General features: G+C 43.0%; 1 protein-coding gene across 1 annotated transcript in view; it reads left to right on the top strand.

Moving 5' to 3' along the window:
- LOC125305544 (plectin-like) overlaps positions 1-8,783 on the top strand; it is a 73,008-nt gene extending 64,225 nt beyond the window's left edge. Inside the window, 3 exon segments of the mRNA XM_048260333.1 lie at positions 1,100-8,214; positions 8,488-8,583; positions 8,755-8,783. Coding sequence (XP_048116290.1) covers positions 1,100-7,246 — 6,147 coding nt within the window. The 3' untranslated portion in view covers positions 7,247-8,214; positions 8,488-8,583; positions 8,755-8,783.
- The last annotated feature ends 9,713 nt before the right edge of the window (positions 8,784-18,496 follow it).

Raw genomic sequence — 18,496 nt, forward strand, 5'->3', positions numbered from 1 at the left:
TGCTTGCTAGTATGATTAGTTTCTTTTAACTTGTCGGCCAGCCAGCCACGGTCATATGACCTATATTTCAAAGGAAAATTGACTGTGAACCCCAATTGTGAAATCATGTGTGTAAGCCTATATAAAATAGAGAGTGACGTCACCAGTCAAAATAGCGGTACCCCCCGAAGCTCACGGTATAATTCGAACACTGTTGAACACCTGACATTAACATTAATGTTTGATTAGGTTGAGCTAGCAATGTAACTAGTAAACCATAACTAAGTTAGCATCTCAAACAACAGCCAAACCTTTATTACCTTGTGACTTGTCTGTATTCCTCCCTTTCAATTATTCACTCTATAAATGTGCTATAAAAACACCAATATATACAACTTACTTAAAGGAGAATTCCCGAGAATGCCCGAGGCACCCCCATCGAAAAACTATTGGTAGCATTGGCTAACTAGCGCCAGATTTCTGAGTGTAGGGGACAAGCCGAGATGAGCTATGAGACATACTGTACGTTCACACTCGGTATCATGTTTCAACACACTTTAGGTCAATATCACCCTGGAATTCTCCTTTAACTGGTTTTATTTAGATAGTGTTAACCTAAAGGAGCAATGCTGTAATAAGCACTCCAAATATTTTATAAAAATATGTAACTTTACAGGCAACACAACAGTGTTACATTTGCAGAGCGAATGCTGCAACAGTTAGCCTCCACTATTATCAATGGAACTGGATACACCAGATGTGATAGTGGCACATACATTCAAATAAATTAGACCAGTCTTCTAAAACTATTTTTATGCTCTGCGGACAGAGCGCATCAGTTGCACACATGGTATAGCCAGGCTGTTATACTGACGGTGAAAATTTCAATTTATTTTTAGACTTCAACACACCTCCAGTATGACCAGTATGGCCAGGTACCATAAGACCCCTCAGTAGATTGTGGTTATGGTATTTGCCAGATGCTTTTGTCCAAAGCGATTAAATGAAAGCGCCAACCCTGATTGTGAAACTATTCATATGTATTTGTTTTGAGTTATTTTCTTTGTAAGGATCAACACCATCATGTCACTCATTTTACTCTCTTTCTCTTTTACCTCAGAGTGCAAGTGCCCAACAGGAGCAGATGATTCAGGAGAAGACACTCCTTCAGCAGACTTTCATCGCTGAGAAAGAGGAACTGCTTAAAAAAGAGAAGCTCATTGAAGATGAGAAGAAGAGGCTAGAGAGCCAGTTTGAAGAGGAGGTCAAAAAGGCAAAGGCTCTCAAAGATGAGCAGGAACAGCAGAGGAAGCAGATGGAGGAGGAGAAGAGCAAGCTCAAGGCCACCATGGATGCTGCCCTCAAGAAACAGCAGGAGGCAGAGCAGGAGATGCTCAATAAGCAGAAGGAGATGCAGGAACTTGCCAAGAAGAAGCTAGAGCAAGAAAAAATGCTTGAAGATGAAAACAAGAAGCTGCGTGAAAAGCTGCAGCTACTTGAAGAGGCAACTGTTACCCGTGAGATCCAGATTCAAACAGAAGCAGAAAGGAAAGTCCTCAATGGTCAAGGCACAGATGATGTTGACAGCAGAAATGGGGAGTCTCCTCTTTCATTTGATGGCCTTCGGGAGAAGGTACCTGCAAGTAGACTCTTTGATGTTGGACTTCTGAGTAAGAAAGAGTTTGATAAATTGAAGAAGGGTAAAACCACTGTGCAGAACCTGAGCCAAACAGACAAACTCAAGACTGTTCTCAAGGGAAATGACTGCATTGCTGGCCTCCTTGTTCATCCAAACCAAAAGATGTCCATCTATCAAGCCATGAAAGACATTAAAATTGCCCAAAGCACTGGCTTAATTCTACTAGAAGCACAAGCAGCATCAGGCTTTATAGTTGACCCCATCAAGAACACAAATCTCACAGTCAATGAAGCAGTGAAAGAGGGAGTCGTAGGTCCAGAATTGCACAACAAATTGCTCTCTGCTGAAAGAGCTGTCAGCGGATACAAAGATCCTTACACAGGTGGAAAGATTTCAACCTTTGAGGCCATGAAGAAGGGTCTTATTGGGGAGAGTGAGGCCATCAGACTACTTGATGCCCAGATGGCAACAGGAGGAATCATAGACCCAGTCCACAGTCACCGTGTGTCAAATGAAACTGCCTACCAACAGGGCTATTTGGATGCAGACACCAACAAAATCCTGGACAAGCCCACAGACGACACCAAAGGATTCTTTGACCCAAATACCCAGGAAAACCTCACCTACAAACAGTTGATTGAAAGATGTACTAAAGACCCTGAGACAGGGTTGCTACTCCTGCCCATCTCAGAGGATGCTGCTCTCAGTGCAAGAACATACACAGATGAAGAAACACAGGATGTGTTCAGCAAAACAAATGTCTCTGTGCCTTTTGGAAAGTTCAAGGGAAAAACTGTCACAATCTGGGAAATCATCAACTCAGAGTACTTCACAGAGGACCAGAGAAAGGATCTCATCCGCCAGTACAAGACTGGGAAAATCACAATTGAGAAAATTATTAAGATTGTTATAACTGTTGCTGAAGAGAAAGAGAAAAAGAATGAAATTACCTTTGAAGGTTTGAGAGCACCTGTCCCCGCTGCTGAGCTCTTGGAGTCCAAAATCATTGACAAAGACCTTTACAACAAACTTCACAAAGGCAATAAAACAGTCAAGGAAGTGTCTGAAATGGATCATGTTCACAAGTCTTTGAAAGGCACCAACTGCATTGCTGGTGTAGTTATTGACTCAACTAAAGAAACACTGTCCTTATACCAAGCCTTGAAGCAGGATGTGATCAGGCCCACTCATGCTTTGAATCTACTGGAAGCACAGGCTGCAACTGGATTCATGATTGACCCTCTCAATAATCAGAAGTACACAGTAGATGAGGCTGTTAAGGCAGGTTTAGTTGGTCCAGAACTTCATGAAAAACTTTTGTCTGCTGAAAGAGCTGTCACCGGCTACAAAGATCCTTACTCTGGCAAGGCTGTGTCTTTGTTTGAAGCAATGAAAAAGGACCTCATTAATAAAGATCAGGGAATCAGACTTCTTGATGCACAGATGACAACAGGAGGTATTATTGACCCAGTGAAGAGTCATCGCATTCCCCATGATGTGGCCTGCAAACGGGGATACTTTGATGATCAAACAAACAAACTCCTGAGCAGTCCAACAGCTGATATCAAAGGCTTCTATGACCCCAACACTCAAGAGAATGTCACATACCGGCAACTCCACAAGAGATGTGTCACAGACAAAAAGACTGGCCTTCAACTTCTGCCTCTGTCTGATGAAGCTATCAACTCAAAGGAGGAACACAAATACACAGAGTCACAGACCAAAGATGCCATGAGCCAGGCTACAATGGAGGTTGACAGTGGCCCATTCAAAGGCAGAAAGGTCACTATCTGGGAAATGCTTAATTCGGAATATCTTACAGATGAACAAAGGGAAGATCTGATCAGACAGTACAGATCTGGAAAAATCACAATTGAAAGAATCATAAAGATTGTGATCACAGTCGTTAATGAAAAAGAGGCCAAGAAACAGGAGAAAGGCAACTTTGAAGGACTCAGAACTACAGCACCAGCAAAGTCACTGCTTGATGCTAAGATTATTGACAAAGCTACATTTGATGCAGTCAATCAAGGCAAGAAGACTGCAGCAGAAGTTAGCAAAGATAAATCCATCAATAAATATCTACAAGGTTCAGACAGCATCGCTGGTATCTATAACGATCAGACTAAAGAGAAGCTCAGCATATACCAAGCAATGAAGAATAAGCTTCTTAGACAGACCACTGGTGTGGCACTGCTTGAAGCTCAGGTAGCCACAGGATTCCTTGTAGACCCACGGAAAAATCAGTTTTTGACTGTAGATGAAGCTGTAAAATCAGGCCTTGTCGGCCCAGAGCTTCATGAGAAACTGCTCTCTGCTGAAAAGGCAGTCACAGGTTACAAAGACCCATACACTGGAAACAAAATCACCCTCTATGAAGCCATGCAGAAGGATCTAATTCCAAAGGACCAAGCAATGCCCCTCCTGGAGGCACAGATGGTCACTGGTGGAATAATTGATCCAGTGAACAGCCACCGTCTGCCAAATGATGCCGCAATCCAGCGTGGATTCTTCAGTAAAGAAATGGCCAACACTCTCTCTGAAGTCTCAGATGACAACAAGAGGTTCTCTGACCCCACAACAGATGATAATGTGTCATACAAGCAGCTGAAAGATAAATGCATGCGTGACCCAGACACAGGACTTTGTCTCTTGACTCTCTCCAAGCCACAATCACCAACAATAGTTGAAAAGACATACCTGTACACTGAGGAGCAGACCCAGCATGACCTAGCCGGCACCCAGGTTGACCTTCCAATTGAAGGCTTTGGAGACCAGCCTACGTCCCTTTGGGATATCATGAACTCAAATCTGCTCCCAGAGTCAGAAAGGGCAAAACTCATGGACGAATACCGATCTGGCCACATAACTAAAGAACGCATGATAATCATCATCATTGAGATCATGGAACAGAGAGAGATCATCCGAGGGGAGAACATCAAAACATGTAACACAATTAGACGCCGAATTACCATTGATGAGCTCTACAGTGCTCGCATTATTGACCAAGAAATCTACAATCTGCTCAAACAAGAGAAGAAGAACATCCGAGAGGTCATGGAGATGCAGAGTGTAAAGAAATATTTGTTTGGCACAGGCTGTGTTGCTGGTGTCATGACAGACTCTAATAACAAGATTGGCATTTACGAGGCAATGAAGAGGGGCCTAATGAAGTCTGAAGTAGCCATGACTCTTTTGGAGGCTCAGGCTGCAACTGGATTCATTATTGACCCTGTCAAAAATGAGATGCTCACCGTTGATGAGGCTGTCCGTAAAGGTGTAGTTGGCCCAGAGATCCACGACAGACTTCTCTCTGCTGAAAGGGCAGTTACTGGTTACAGAGACCCATACAGTGGCAAGATCATCTCTCTCTTCCAAGCAATGAAAAAGAACCTTGTCCCTGAGGAATATGCTCTAAAACTTCTTGAGGCCCAAACAGCCACAGGGGGCATTATGGACCCTGAATTCCACTTCCACCTTCCATCAGATGTTGCTACGCACCGTGGATACATAATCAGAGAGACCATGGAGAGGCTGTCTGATGAGGTGAAGGAATATGTAGACCCCCTGACAGAAGAAGGGATGTCATATGCGCAGCTGCTCAAGAGATGTAAGGTTGATCCTGTAACTGGCCTGCGTTTCCTCTCACTTGCAGACAGGAGGCTGATGTTCAAGGGTCTTAGAAAACAGATCACCATGGAGGAGCTCTTCCGCTCACAGATCATTGACCAGCAGACTGTCACAGAGTTGAATGAAGGTCTAGTGACTGTGGAGGAAGTCAGCAAAAGACTCCAAAAGTATCTTCAAGGTGCAAGTTGTATTGCTGGAGTGTATGTGGAGACCAACAGAGAGCGTCTCTCTATCTACCAAGCTATGAAGAAGAATATGATCAGACCAGGCACAGCTTTTGAGCTGCTTGAGGCCCAAGCCGCAACAGGTTATGTGATTGACCCAATCAAGAACCTTAAGCTGACAGTCAATGAGGCTGTGAGGATGGGCATTGTGGGTCCAGAATTTAAAGACAAGCTTCTGTCCGCAGAACGGGCTGTGACAGGCTACAGAGATCCTTACTCAGGCAAGACCATCTCTCTCTTCCAGGCCATGCAGAAAGGCCTCATCCTCAAAGATCATGGCATCCGTCTCCTTGAAGCCCAGATTGCCACGGGAGGAATCATTGATCCAGAGGAGAGTCACCGTTTGCCCGTAGAGGTGGCTTACAAACGTGGCTTCTTTGATGAGGAAATGAATGAGATCCTCTCTGACCCATCTGATGACACCAAGGGATTCTTTGATCCCAACACTGAAGAGAATTTGACTTACCTACAGCTGATGGAAAGATGCATTACAGATCCAGACACTGGTCTTGTGCTCCTGCTGCTGAAGGAGAAGAAACGAGAAAGGAAAACGTCTTCAAAGTCCTCTGTGCGCAAGCGCAGAGTGGTCATTGTGGACCCAGAGACTGGCAAAGAGATGACTGTTTACGAAGCATACCGCAAAGGGCTCATTGACCATCAGACCTACCTGGAGTTGGCAGAGCAGGAATGTGAGTGGGAAGAGATTACTACTACTACATCTGACGGTAGTGTGAAGTCTATCATCATTGACAGGAGATCAGGCCGACAATATGATATTGATGATGCCATTGCTCGAGGTCTCATTGACCAGTCTTCTCTGGATCAGTACCGCTCTGGACACTTGCCCATCACTGAATTTGCTGACATGCTGTCTGGAAATATGGGTGGCTTCCGTTCCCGATCCTCCTCATTCGGATCAACTTCTTCATATCCCATGAGCCCTCTGCCCTCAATCAGAACTCCGGCCACCATTTGGAATGATCCAACTGAAGTGACTGTGCCAGTGGCTGGAATTCTTGACACTGATACTTTAGAGAAAGTGTCAGTCACTGAGGCCATGCACAGGAATCTAGTTGACAACATCACTGGCCAGAGACTGCTAGAGGCACAGGCTTGCACTGGAGGCATAATTGACCCTGCAACAGGGGAGAAGTTCTCTGTCGCTGATGCAACTGAAAAGGGTCTTGTTGATAAGTTAATGGTTGACAGGTTAAACCTGGCTCAGAAAGCCTTCAATGGATTTGAGGACCCTAGAACCAAAGTAAGGATGTCTGCCTCCCAAGCCCTCAAGAAAGGCTGGCTGTATTATGAAGCTGGTCAGCGTTTCCTGGAAGTGCAATACCTCACTGGTGGTCTCATAGAACCAGATGTTGAGGAAAGAGTTTCTCTAGAAGAGGGCATCAAAAAAGGTAGCATTGATGCTCGCACTGCCCAAAAGCTAAGAGATGTAAGTGCCTACGCCAAATACCTGACCTGCCCTAAAACCAAACTCAAGATTTCTTATAAAGATGCCATGGACAGAAGTATGATTGAGGAAGGATCAGGCTTACGACTTCTGGAAGCCTCCTCTCAGTCTAGCAAAGGCCTGTACAGCCCTTACAACGTCAGTGGTGCTGGGTCTGCCTCTGGCTCTCGCACTGGCTCAAGGACAGGGTCCAGATCTGGCTCAAGAAGAGGCAGCTTTGATGCCACTGGTTCTTCTCTGTTCGCTGGCATGTCCTTCTCCTCATCCTCATCCACATTCTCATCCTCCAGCTATGGCCGAAGATATTAGCTCCTTCACAACAGTAGGAGCTTCACACCTCAGTGGCTTAAAATAGGAAAGAAAGTTATCTAAAAAGGAAGACAACAAAGACTTATTTATTCAGCTTTGCATGTGGTTGCTTTAGGAAATTGCATTCCGAAAACTACCATTTTTTTAGAAAAAACTTTGGATTGTTGAGCTCCAACTCCACGTAGTATGGATGCTAAAACTATGCATACAATACCTGTCCGGCCTTAATAGGTTATTATTTTTTTATCTATTTTTTCCTGCAGTTTCATATATATAATATTGAATAGGGTAGTATTTTAAAAAAAACATTGAATTTTTGATTGAATGACAGCTATTTTTATAGAGCAGTTGTCATTGAGGCTAGTTGTTTTTAAATATTTTACATTTCTACTTGCAATGTTTTTAATTGTTTTTACTGTTTTTTTTTTTGTCTGGAGAAAACTTCAAAAGATATGCCAAGATAGATAGAGAATTTATGTTACCAGATTCAAAAACTATATATATGGCTATAATTCTAAGTCCAGTATGTGTATAGATATCTGTTAAAGCAATTTTATTAAGACGAAGATGTTAGCCATCAAAGTAATCAAGATCAATTGGCTAACTTACTAAAGGGCAGCATATGGAAAAAAAACACTATTAGCTTGGACACTGGAGGGCAACAATCAAAGCGGCAATATTTTTTTTTGTTTGGCGGGCAATTCCAGCTCAGCTGTAATAAAGAAGCACCAAACATCCTGTCCACATGGATTCAGACATTCCCAAAAGACAACCCTAATAAATTTTGAGCCAGTCAATGATGTCTAGTGTCCTCCATTATGATAAAAGTGCAACAACAATAAGTCCTTACACCAACACTCAAGCTCAATTTAGTCAACCCCCCCATGGCCTACTGTCCCAAGAAGATGTCAGAAGTCACACCCAGCTTCACATTACCTGGAGAGTTCATGGACTGGTTTTCTTTACCTGTAAGTTAAACTTGGGTGAATTTGGGTATGGCTGGCTGTCCTCTTCACACTTTCTGCTTACTTTCTCCACTTCTCTGCTCTAAAGGACAGTCTCTACTCATTAAATATTTTGGAAGTAATTTCACATTATTTAAATGTCCTTTTTACCTTTTAATTCTTTACTCTCTCTCCTCTCTCTTTCTGCATATCTGCCAGAATTGAGTGCTCAATTTCAGAATGAAGAAGAAATACTTAATAAACAACAACTCTTTTCTCTGCTTTCTTTTACAATAGAAGTCTTTTCCAAACAGATGTCCTGTGAAGGAAGAAGGTGGTGCTTACTCTGTCTGGGATGACATTCATCCACAGCCAACAACATCTGCTCCTCAGGTATGATAATTTGATATACAGTGTTTACTGCCATTAATGCCATCACAAACATCTTTTCAGTTCCCATCTGATTTACACCATTGTTTAAATATGACAAAAGACACTCTTTGATTTGTTTTGGCATTTGTTTTCATTGTTTTTCATTTATACTTTGGCCTTTTTTTATTTTAGATCTGCAGTCAAGCACCTCTCTTCACCCACAAACATCTCATCTTGCGAGGTTTGAATAAAGGCTAGAGTAACGCTGACATCTTCCTGAGATACATACCATGAACTGTGCACTGGACTTAATACATTCTGGCTCTCACATCAAGACAACATCTACACACCATTTCATCCAATGTTTAGCTCCTTTGGACAAATAGGATATTCTCCTATGTATTTGTTATAACTAAGAATAGTCTTTGTCTAAAACTTAGAGTATGGCTGACATGATCTTATGAATGTACTTTTCAGCAATGCGAATTTAGAATGATTTTAACTAACCTGCAGTCACCAATCTCTAAAAGCTGCTGTATTGTTAAGATTTAAAACCTGGAAAAAATCTACCCAGTGTACTAAACACTACCATACAAATAAACAACTGAATGTATTCTTCAATCCCTGCTTACATGCATTTCATTAGTCCATGTTTTTATTTTTATTTCCCATGAAATGTTTCTTTTAAGTTGCTTTCTCTGCTCTCTGCAAAATCCTATACATTGTTCTTCTCTTTATTTTTGAAAATACTTGACTTGTGTAAATCCTGTTTTATTTCCATTTTTCCATCATATTTTTTTTATAATTTACTGTAATATATATATTTTTGCTTTGCATGTTTTACTAACTTGGTTACAAATATATGGACAAACTGAATGATGAATAGATTTTCAAAATGCTTAGCAAAAAATATCACTACTATTTTTGATGTAAAATGGAAAATGTAAACTTGTATGCAATCCACTAACAAGTTGGTTTTGCCTATAACGAGATGGGAGTGCCTTGACAGGGATTGAAACTGGGTGCATCTTTGAAAACAACACTAATGTAAATAAACTATGATAAAAAAAATCTCATCTTTCTTTTTTCATTTTCTTCATCAAGACATAAATATCCATATATCATGCAATATTAATATAGGAATGAATGTGAATTTTTATATTCACAGTTACATTTGATTTGATATAGTCCATTCAAAATGTCTTTCCTATAATAAGACACCATAGGCTACACACATAGGTCAAAAATATAGCAACTGCAAATATTCATTGCACCTCAAGAGGGCAATGTTATTACATTTACTGAAATTGTTACATCTTTATTATGTTAAATTATTAATTCTCATTTTGACCCTTTCCTTGTGCATAAATACAGGAAAGCATTCAACTGTACAATGATATAGAGACACTTGCATTTGAGGTTCCACTTAATATCTTTGTCATAGACAGTGAAGCAGAGGAGGCAACTAGTCCAGTTTACAGATGTACCTCAGGGATATGCTGCAACTGGTCGCCTTGGGCTACTGAATCCAGACAATAGTACACCTCTTTCCCATTCACTGCAGAGTATGGGGAGAGAGGTACATGTAGGAGTCTGCATTGTTTAGAAATACTTTACAGAAGGGTCAAAATATTGTTATACTTATATGAAGTACATACATGAGTAGGTGGAGCTGATAGCACATGCCTTAGCTCATATCATATTGCCTGATTTAATCAAGTTCTTCAGCATAATCATCTGGTTTGAGAGTTGTTTTTATGAAACCTTTGATACAATTGACACAAAAACAATAGATAGACGATAGACAAAATAATGATGTAATCATGAAATGCATTCCTACTTTTCCTTGTCTGTTTGTTTCAGGAAGACAGTGATATAATTCCTGGAACTGTTCCACCTCCAGGAAAACGAACTGGGTAATGGTTGCCTGTAGACTACTCATATTAAAGGAACTTGTATAGTTCCATTGCAGATTTGAATTTCACCTCCTGTTGACCAGAGGCAAAACAAACCTGACAGTAAAGGAAGTTGGCCTCATGTCCTTATGACAATCAAAGGACAGGATCTAATGAGTAACTCACATGACACTGTAACACATATTTAATGTGTTTCTTCAACACAAGGACAATTTGTTATGATAATAATTACAGTTACTATAGGCCCACTTCTCAAAACCTGATGTTAAAATTTGAAAATGTGAATGATTAAATTTGTTTTCTTTATTAATTAAGGGGCATAAGAGTGTCTAAAGGTAATTCAGTGACAGGCACCCTGGTGTTGCAATGAGCTGATGGGCCAGTGTTCACTCTCTGGTGTCTGTTTATTTCCTTGTACACTAAATGGAAAAAGACTGCTTGCATTTCGAAACAGTCTTCTTTCTTGAATTTCCCCTGGGGATCAATAAAGTATCTATCTATCTATCTATCAGTCACTCATTCACTACACATTGAACAGTGAATAACCGCTATAAACGCTGTTATTCACTATATAGTGCACTAGTGAATGTTCAGAAAGCGGAAATCCATCTCACCAGTCACTAATATGATTATACATGCAACAAAGGCTAAGTCACTGACTCTAACTGACAGCCTATAACATTCAGATATGTGAGGGATAACGGCCGTCAAGGTGTCCAAATACACAGAATTAATGGACGAGGCAGAGGCAAAGAATTCCACAACTTGAAGCAGGGTGGAATTCCCTCCAGCTTTTCTGCCAGTCAGAAAATAGTATTTCTTGTTTCCGGGGATAAACATTGTATGTGGGTCTGGCACTGCCCCTACTTTACATCAAATCATTAAATTACATAGTATGAGTTCCACCTAGCCATGGTCCTAATAACTGTTGAGATATGTACAGTATGTATATATATATGATGCACAGTAGATATCTAAAGTTCAGGAGATCAATCAGATGTTTTTAAAACAAGAAGACCTGAAAAACACTTCTGCCTCAGAGGAGCAGCACTGTGTTGACCAAATGATTGATCCCTCTTTAGACAATAGTGGGTGGGCGGACGCCCAGCAGATAGATAGAGCTGTCTGAGCTGTCTCTGTGTGTGTGTGTGTGTGTGTGTGTGTGTGTGTCCTCGTGTGTTTGTGTGTGTATGCGTGTGTTCTCCCTCAGGGTTGACCCCGAGCACTGGAGCCAGTGGCAATGGGAGTTCCGGGGTCAGATCAAGGCACTGCGGCACTGGCTGAAGACCATGGAGATGAGGCTTCCCCCACTGGATCCAGCTGTAAGTCTCCCTGGGAAAGCTCCCAGCATCCCGTCTCATTCATCTGTTCCACTTCCATTTGCCCTCTTTTGAGTTGCCAGTGTCATATTCTTTATTGTGTTTGAGACAACAAAGCATTTACAGTAGGGGAAAGCTCTGCTGGAGTGTGAGCTGATTTGCTGGTGAGTAGTACAATCCTAGTAAAAGAGAAAACAAGGCTCTCTAAGTTGTACTTTCATCGAAGATCCTTGGAAGACTCATTTCTGTCTTGGCTTCATGCCTGAATTTTGTTTTATCTATGTTTTACAAGTCTGAAGACATAACAGCCACGCGGGTGTCTCTTAACAATTCTTTGCAGTCAGCATTGAGGAATAAAACTGAGGAGAGAAATTTGAGCTGGAACAACACCCAGGCTCCCAGGATCCACAGTCAAAATGCCAACTGTCTCGATGACGTGTGCTTTTGTTTTATCGGGATTGTTTGGGTTGAGTTTGCCAGCGACAGATGCGAAAAGACATAAAACCAAAGCCCGTGATTTGAACTAACGTCCTCTTTTTGTGACCCGCTGTCCCCATGGTGCAAGGGGAAGCATCTCGGTCGAATATGTTTTAGGCTCTGGGGAGCATGAAGGTCTTTTCTCAAAAGCTGTAAACGCTGCCACCAGACCCCAGGAGATCTGGCAAGAGAGGGAGAGAGGGAAAGAGAGAGAGAGACAGAGAGAGAGAGAGACAGACAGAGAGAGAGAAAAAGGGAACAACAGGGTGATGACAAAGAGAGTACAACGCAGAGGAGAGAGTGAGTGTGATGGAGAATGAGAGAGAGTGAGAATGAGAGAGAGGAGAGAGAGATTGAGAGAGAAAGAGAATTAGGGACAGAGACAAGTGGGGGTGGTGACAGCGAGTGAGAGAGTGAGACAGAGAGAGAATGAGAGAGAGAGAGAGAGAGAGAGAGAGAAGCAGCTCCTTTGGGGAAAAGGGGGTTAGGCAGGCAGGCTCCTTTTGTGCAGTGCGCGGGTGGACGTGGAGACAGGGGAGGTGCCCAGGGCTGGAGGCCCCCCTGCACACATGAGAGAGCACGCTGAAAGCACATTAGACTCAGATGGGAGGACGAGGCCAGCCAGAAAAATAGGATCTTACAGACGCAGCGCTCTGATCCGCACCACAATGGGCCTTGTCGTAAACACCCAGTCTATCTCCACTTAGCAGTTACCTAACACTGTGATTTACGCCACCAACAACCTCCTCTGGGTTTGTGTTTGTGCCATCATGTCAAAAATAGACAGCGCCATTGTTGTTATTTTCTGTGTATTAGATTGCTTAAGCTCTTAAGCACAGACAGAATAAAATAAAGTATAATGTTTAGAGAGACATAAATATGAAGTATCAAATGGCTGGAATATAAACCCAACTCTTTTAAGGCCTGATTGACTGTGTTTTTGTGTGCGTCACCATCTTCAGTTACAATGCCGTAATGGTGGCGTTCTCAGGGCTATTATAATGTGAGACAGATCATCGCTTTCGTCATAGGCATATTTGAGCTATTTCCCAAGTCATCAGATAACTGTTCCTAATGAACACATTTCTTTTCAGAGCAGGATCATGGTTGACTGAAGAACAGGATGCTCAATTGTTTAATGTATTGATTGATTTGACGGTTAGCTGGGCAATAAACTTCATTCATTTCAGAATGAAATAGATTGTGCAACTGGTACTTCATTCTGTTAGTAAACGTGAATCACATGTTTTATATTCTTTCTCTATTTTTGGGGGGATTATTCGGATTTTAAAATTGCAAGCAGTGAGTAAACCGTCCAGGAACAATTCCTTCTTTGAGAAACAGTTTTCATATATTTTTGTGTTTTCTTTAACTTTGCAGGTGAACACAGTGCTGGTTATCTAACAATGTGCCTGGCATTTTGGAAGCACATACATGAATACACATTAATAGATACTCGTAGGGATCTACCCACATACTTTAGTGTGGAGGAGTCTTCACAGGGGGAAGTGTCCCTTGCCTACCCCAGAAAGAGTGAGTGAAAGGAGGCTTGTCTTTTATCAAGCCTGTGCATCCACCAGGCTAACTCTAGCCTCGTGCTTTTGTCATGTTAATACCCCCAGTCTGCTTCGCTGATGGTTACAGTCTGGGGGACTCGTTAGTGCGCACAATCCCCCAACAATGAGTCAAACCCGACCCAACAACGGCAAACACAAAAGTGTGGGGGAAGTACACCTGCCACCGGAAAAGGAAAGGAGTCTGTGTCCTCACTTGCCTCCTCATCTCATTCACGCGTGTTCTATTTTGGGGAAAGAATCGGAACTATTTAGACTGCAGTGCAAATGCAAACTATTTGATTGGATGTGAGAAACAAGTTACATTCCTCTTCTATGTGGTTAGTCTCCCCCTATACCCCCCTCCATCCCAACCCCCAAAACACCAAACCTTCACTTCATCTTAAATGTGCTGCTTTATTCATTAGGGAAGACAAAGCTGTCCTCCACCACAGTGGCTAAAAGACGGACAGAACTGGGCCAAAAGGGCCTCTTCCTCATTTGACGTCCCCTCTGACGGGACACTGTGGGATAAAGAGTAGCCTCTGTCCTTCACTCTGAAAGGTCTCCCGTTTCCAACCTACAAAGTCTGCATCTCAAATAAGCCCAGCACACATAACCTGAAAACAGCCTCGTCACATGGACGTATGGGAAGAGAACTGGGGAGAGAGATAGAGAGAGAGAGAGAGAGAAGGGCTTCCCCAGCCCCCCCACACACACACACACACACACACTAACACACACCTCCACCCCCACTGGTGTTCTTCTTGGGCACTGTGTGGTAAAAGAGTAAACATCACCTCCCCTCTCTCTGGGGGTATGTATGTATGAGATGGGGGGCTTTTGATGTTAGGAAGGCAACAGACGTTTTTTTTTGTAGTATGTGTGTGTGTAGTGTATGTGTTTGTTTTTTCCCCTTCTTTTGAATGGGAAGATAGATGCCAAAGGAACAGAGGATTACGAGTGTTTGAAGTAGACAAGAGAGTGAGTGGTGAGGTGGCGGCCCAGCTGCCTGGGTGCTTTTACTGTTGAGGATCTGAAGGCTCAGCCAGCGTACATGTAATTTGAAAGCAATTATATCAGGGACAAATTATGCCAATTAGTGAAGAGACGCCTCCTGAGTTCTCACCTCCTGCTCACTGTTGATGTGTAATTAGTGTGCGACAACTGAGCCCTTTACCTGACACACACACACACACACACACACACACACACACACACACACACACACACACACACACACAATACCGCAGCTGTTATCACCATTGAACAAAGCACAAACTTTACTGCAGTATATCAGTATATCTACAAATGATGCATCATCTGCTCTCTCTTTTCTAGCTCATACCTCTAGCATCTGTCTGGAGCAGATCTCTCACATAAAAGAAACGGTTCTGCATTGTGCTTTCTCACTGGCACAGGATGATTCAGAGGGAATATATTTGTAGTTGTTGCACTCCTGTCCTCTCCTCTCCTCCTCCCCTCTTGCCAACTCACACGTACCCAGACCCTGTACATCCCAGCAGGGCTCCTATCGTTGTTCCCATTCATCCAAGCTACTCTCTTTCTGGGAAGTGAACTCGAGTGCGAAATAGCAGTATTTTGTGAAGCAGCAATGGCAGTTCTATAGCTGTGACCTATAAATGATTGTGATTCCATCATGTGACTCCCTCAGTAAAGAGGATGTGCTTGTGGAAGTGCTAATTATCATGTACTGGAGCAGCCATTGAGCTTTTATTTAATTTAAAAGCTGGGGGAGAGGAGAGGGAGAGAGAGATGAAGAGAAACAGAGAGAGAGAAAGAGAGAGAGAGGGATGATGGGGGAGGGGAGGGCTGGACACTCCTGTAGCATTAATCCACTTTGCTGCTCTCGGGTCTTTAGGCACATGGGGCCTTTGATCAAATTTGGGCCCAATTTGTGCCCCATTTGGTCTCCTCCTGATGCTTGCGCCCCCATATCCTCGAACCCTTCCCAGTCCAACCCAGCCCTGGATTCAATGTTTACATGAAGGATGAGGCTGGCTGACTGATAGTGCTATGTGGGGCTAATATAACATAATGCATTATGGGCACTGTATAGCGGTGAGCTCACATGCAACTGCTTCATGTAATACATATTTAATGCTGTCGGCTCTACAGCTTTCAGTTTAGATCTTGAGGGCAAGTTCATTCTTGCATACTATTTCTTCATGTATTCTCTTTGATAACGGGGAAAACATATTGGCAACATACTGGCACATTTTGTGTTTTCTGCAAGGTCAGGAATTTTTGGGACTGCACTGATTTGGCACACAAAGCAGTAGGGCGGAGGCGGGGGGTAGATGAACCTCTGAAAGAAAGGAGAAGGAGAGAGTGAGCACAGGCAAGTAGAGGCAGAGAGAAATAGAGGGTGAAGAATTTGTGTGTGTGTCTGTGTGTGTGTGTGTGTGTGTGTGTGTGTGTGTGTGTGTGTGTGTGTGTGTGTGTGTGTGTGTGTGTGTGTCTGTATCTGTGTGTGTGTATGTCTGTGTGTATGTGCGTGTGTGTGTGTCTGTATCTGTGTGTGTGTGTGTGTGTGTGTGCGTGTGTGTGGCGCTAAAGGCCGTGCTTCAGGCCATAGAGGGCTGGAGAGTGCCGTGAGGCAGAGGCAACGATTCAATTATTTCTTGGAGGAGAGCAGGGGCTGCTGAAAAGCTGGGATCAGGTGTCTTTTTTTTAAGAGCAGGGCTTTTTTGGCAGGCACAGGGCCTTTCCCGTGCCAAGCGCTCCCAGAGACGGATTGAGGGGATCCTGCTCGGCTCCACTTGGCGGTCAGACAGCCAAAGACATTGGCCCTAATCACAACGGACATACAAGCAAGTCAGAAGGGTTTTTCTCGAACGGTCTCCATGTACAGTAGTCAGTGATGAAATGCTATTAGTTGGGTGTATGAACTCAGAGTGGAGAATTTAAAAAATATATATTTTCCTATTCAAATATATTTTGACAGTACTTTAATTCATTTGTTGCTGACATTTGAGAATTGTAGCTGAAAAGAAAAATGAAAAACATGGGATCTACAATCATGAATTGTACTGTCAGTGCTAAGCATATATTGTGGGAGGTCACACAAATAAACATAATTTAATTTAGAGAGACAGAGAAGGATGCCCACTCTCTAACACTGGAGGACTCAAAGGTTAAATAACTTGACCTTTCGTGGGCCACACCACTTGCATTCACTTTCCCAGGACAGTCACCGTGACAGGCATTGTCACTTCATTTTTGTCCCTTGGTTTCATCCCATTGTGTTGTTTATGGTCCCTAAGCATAGAGGCCACGGTGGGGGATGGAGGCTGAGAGAGAGGGGAGTCACTGAGCTCCCCTGCTGACTCACACGGCCAAATTAATCATCATAAAATGGATGCATATACTCTAACACCCAGTCACTCTTCATCTTTCCTCTGTCGTCATCCATCTTTCTTTGTCTTTTTGGTCGCGCTCTCACTGTCCGTCTGTCTCTCTATCTATCTCTCTATCTATCTATCTATCTATCTCTCTTTTCCTCTCTTTCTGCAATTTCTCAAGGTTTAGCAGGTGTCTCTTCACCAATGTCAGAGACCTCCCCTTCTTTCAATGGAAAATAGGCAGGAAACTGGAGGAAACAAACACATTGACACCCTTCAAAGAACTTGGGGAAAGAGTTTGTGTGAAAACATTGACCTACCAGGCACTGCTTTCCTTTACAGGAAAAGACCACAAACACCAGTGAATGAGATTGCCTTAGTCAATCACATTGCAGTCACAAATAGACATATGGGACTATGTTCCCTTGGTAGTATATTATGAGACAGGTCAATATATTTTGTCACACAGGCCTCAGACAAGTCCACATGGACACATCGTTTAAGAGACAATGGGTGTGGATTATTGGGGGAGTGTCAGGAGGGGGGTGTTGGGAGTGAGATGTCACCCACCTGTGTACCTGCCCTCGGGCTGCTGGGACACCTGCTTCCCTCCACCACACCTGCTGGTTCCCGTCCAGCGACACACCCAGTCCTTACATCTGACCCCCCTCTGAACCACAGGCAAGGATAAGCAGTGACCTGATGAGACACATATAAAACAGGATTAGTGAAACCTGAGAGCACATATTGATGGAGAGTTAGGCTTGAAAACAACAACAACAACAACAACAGCAACAACTACAACAGAAAGGATGTTTTCCCGCTCTCCCGGAGTTAGATGGAAGTTCAAAGTTCACAATTTAAAGAGAGTGGCTGATAAATTGTGGTTTCATGATAATCTGCTGATTCTCCCAGGAGACCATGAGAGGGAAAACCCCGGCTGAGCCTGTCTCCTTCCTCCTGTGGTGCCTTTTGTTTGTGTCGCTGGCAATTTTGGGTCTGAATGTGAGTTGAAAAGTAATGGGAGATGTTTTACAGTAATTAGTCGTCTTTGTTGCGCCAGTGAAGGCTAGTGTGCTGACTTTGAATGGAGTTGGTGTGTGTGTGTGTGTATGCGTGTGTGAGTGTGTGTATGGAGAGGGGGGTGCATGAGTGGGGGACTTCCTTGCCCCTACTATCACTGTGATTAAAGGGCAATGTGTGTGTGTGTGTGTGTGTGTGTTGTGTTTGAGAGAGATAGAGAGAGTCCATGTGAGTATGAGTGTGTGTGAGAAAGAGTGAGCGAGAGAGAGGGACTTGAAGGC

This window comes from Alosa alosa, chromosome 13, assembly GCF_017589495.1.
Source record: "Alosa alosa isolate M-15738 ecotype Scorff River chromosome 13, AALO_Geno_1.1, whole genome shotgun sequence".
Lineage (NCBI taxonomy): Eukaryota > Metazoa > Chordata > Actinopteri > Clupeiformes > Clupeidae > Alosa > Alosa alosa.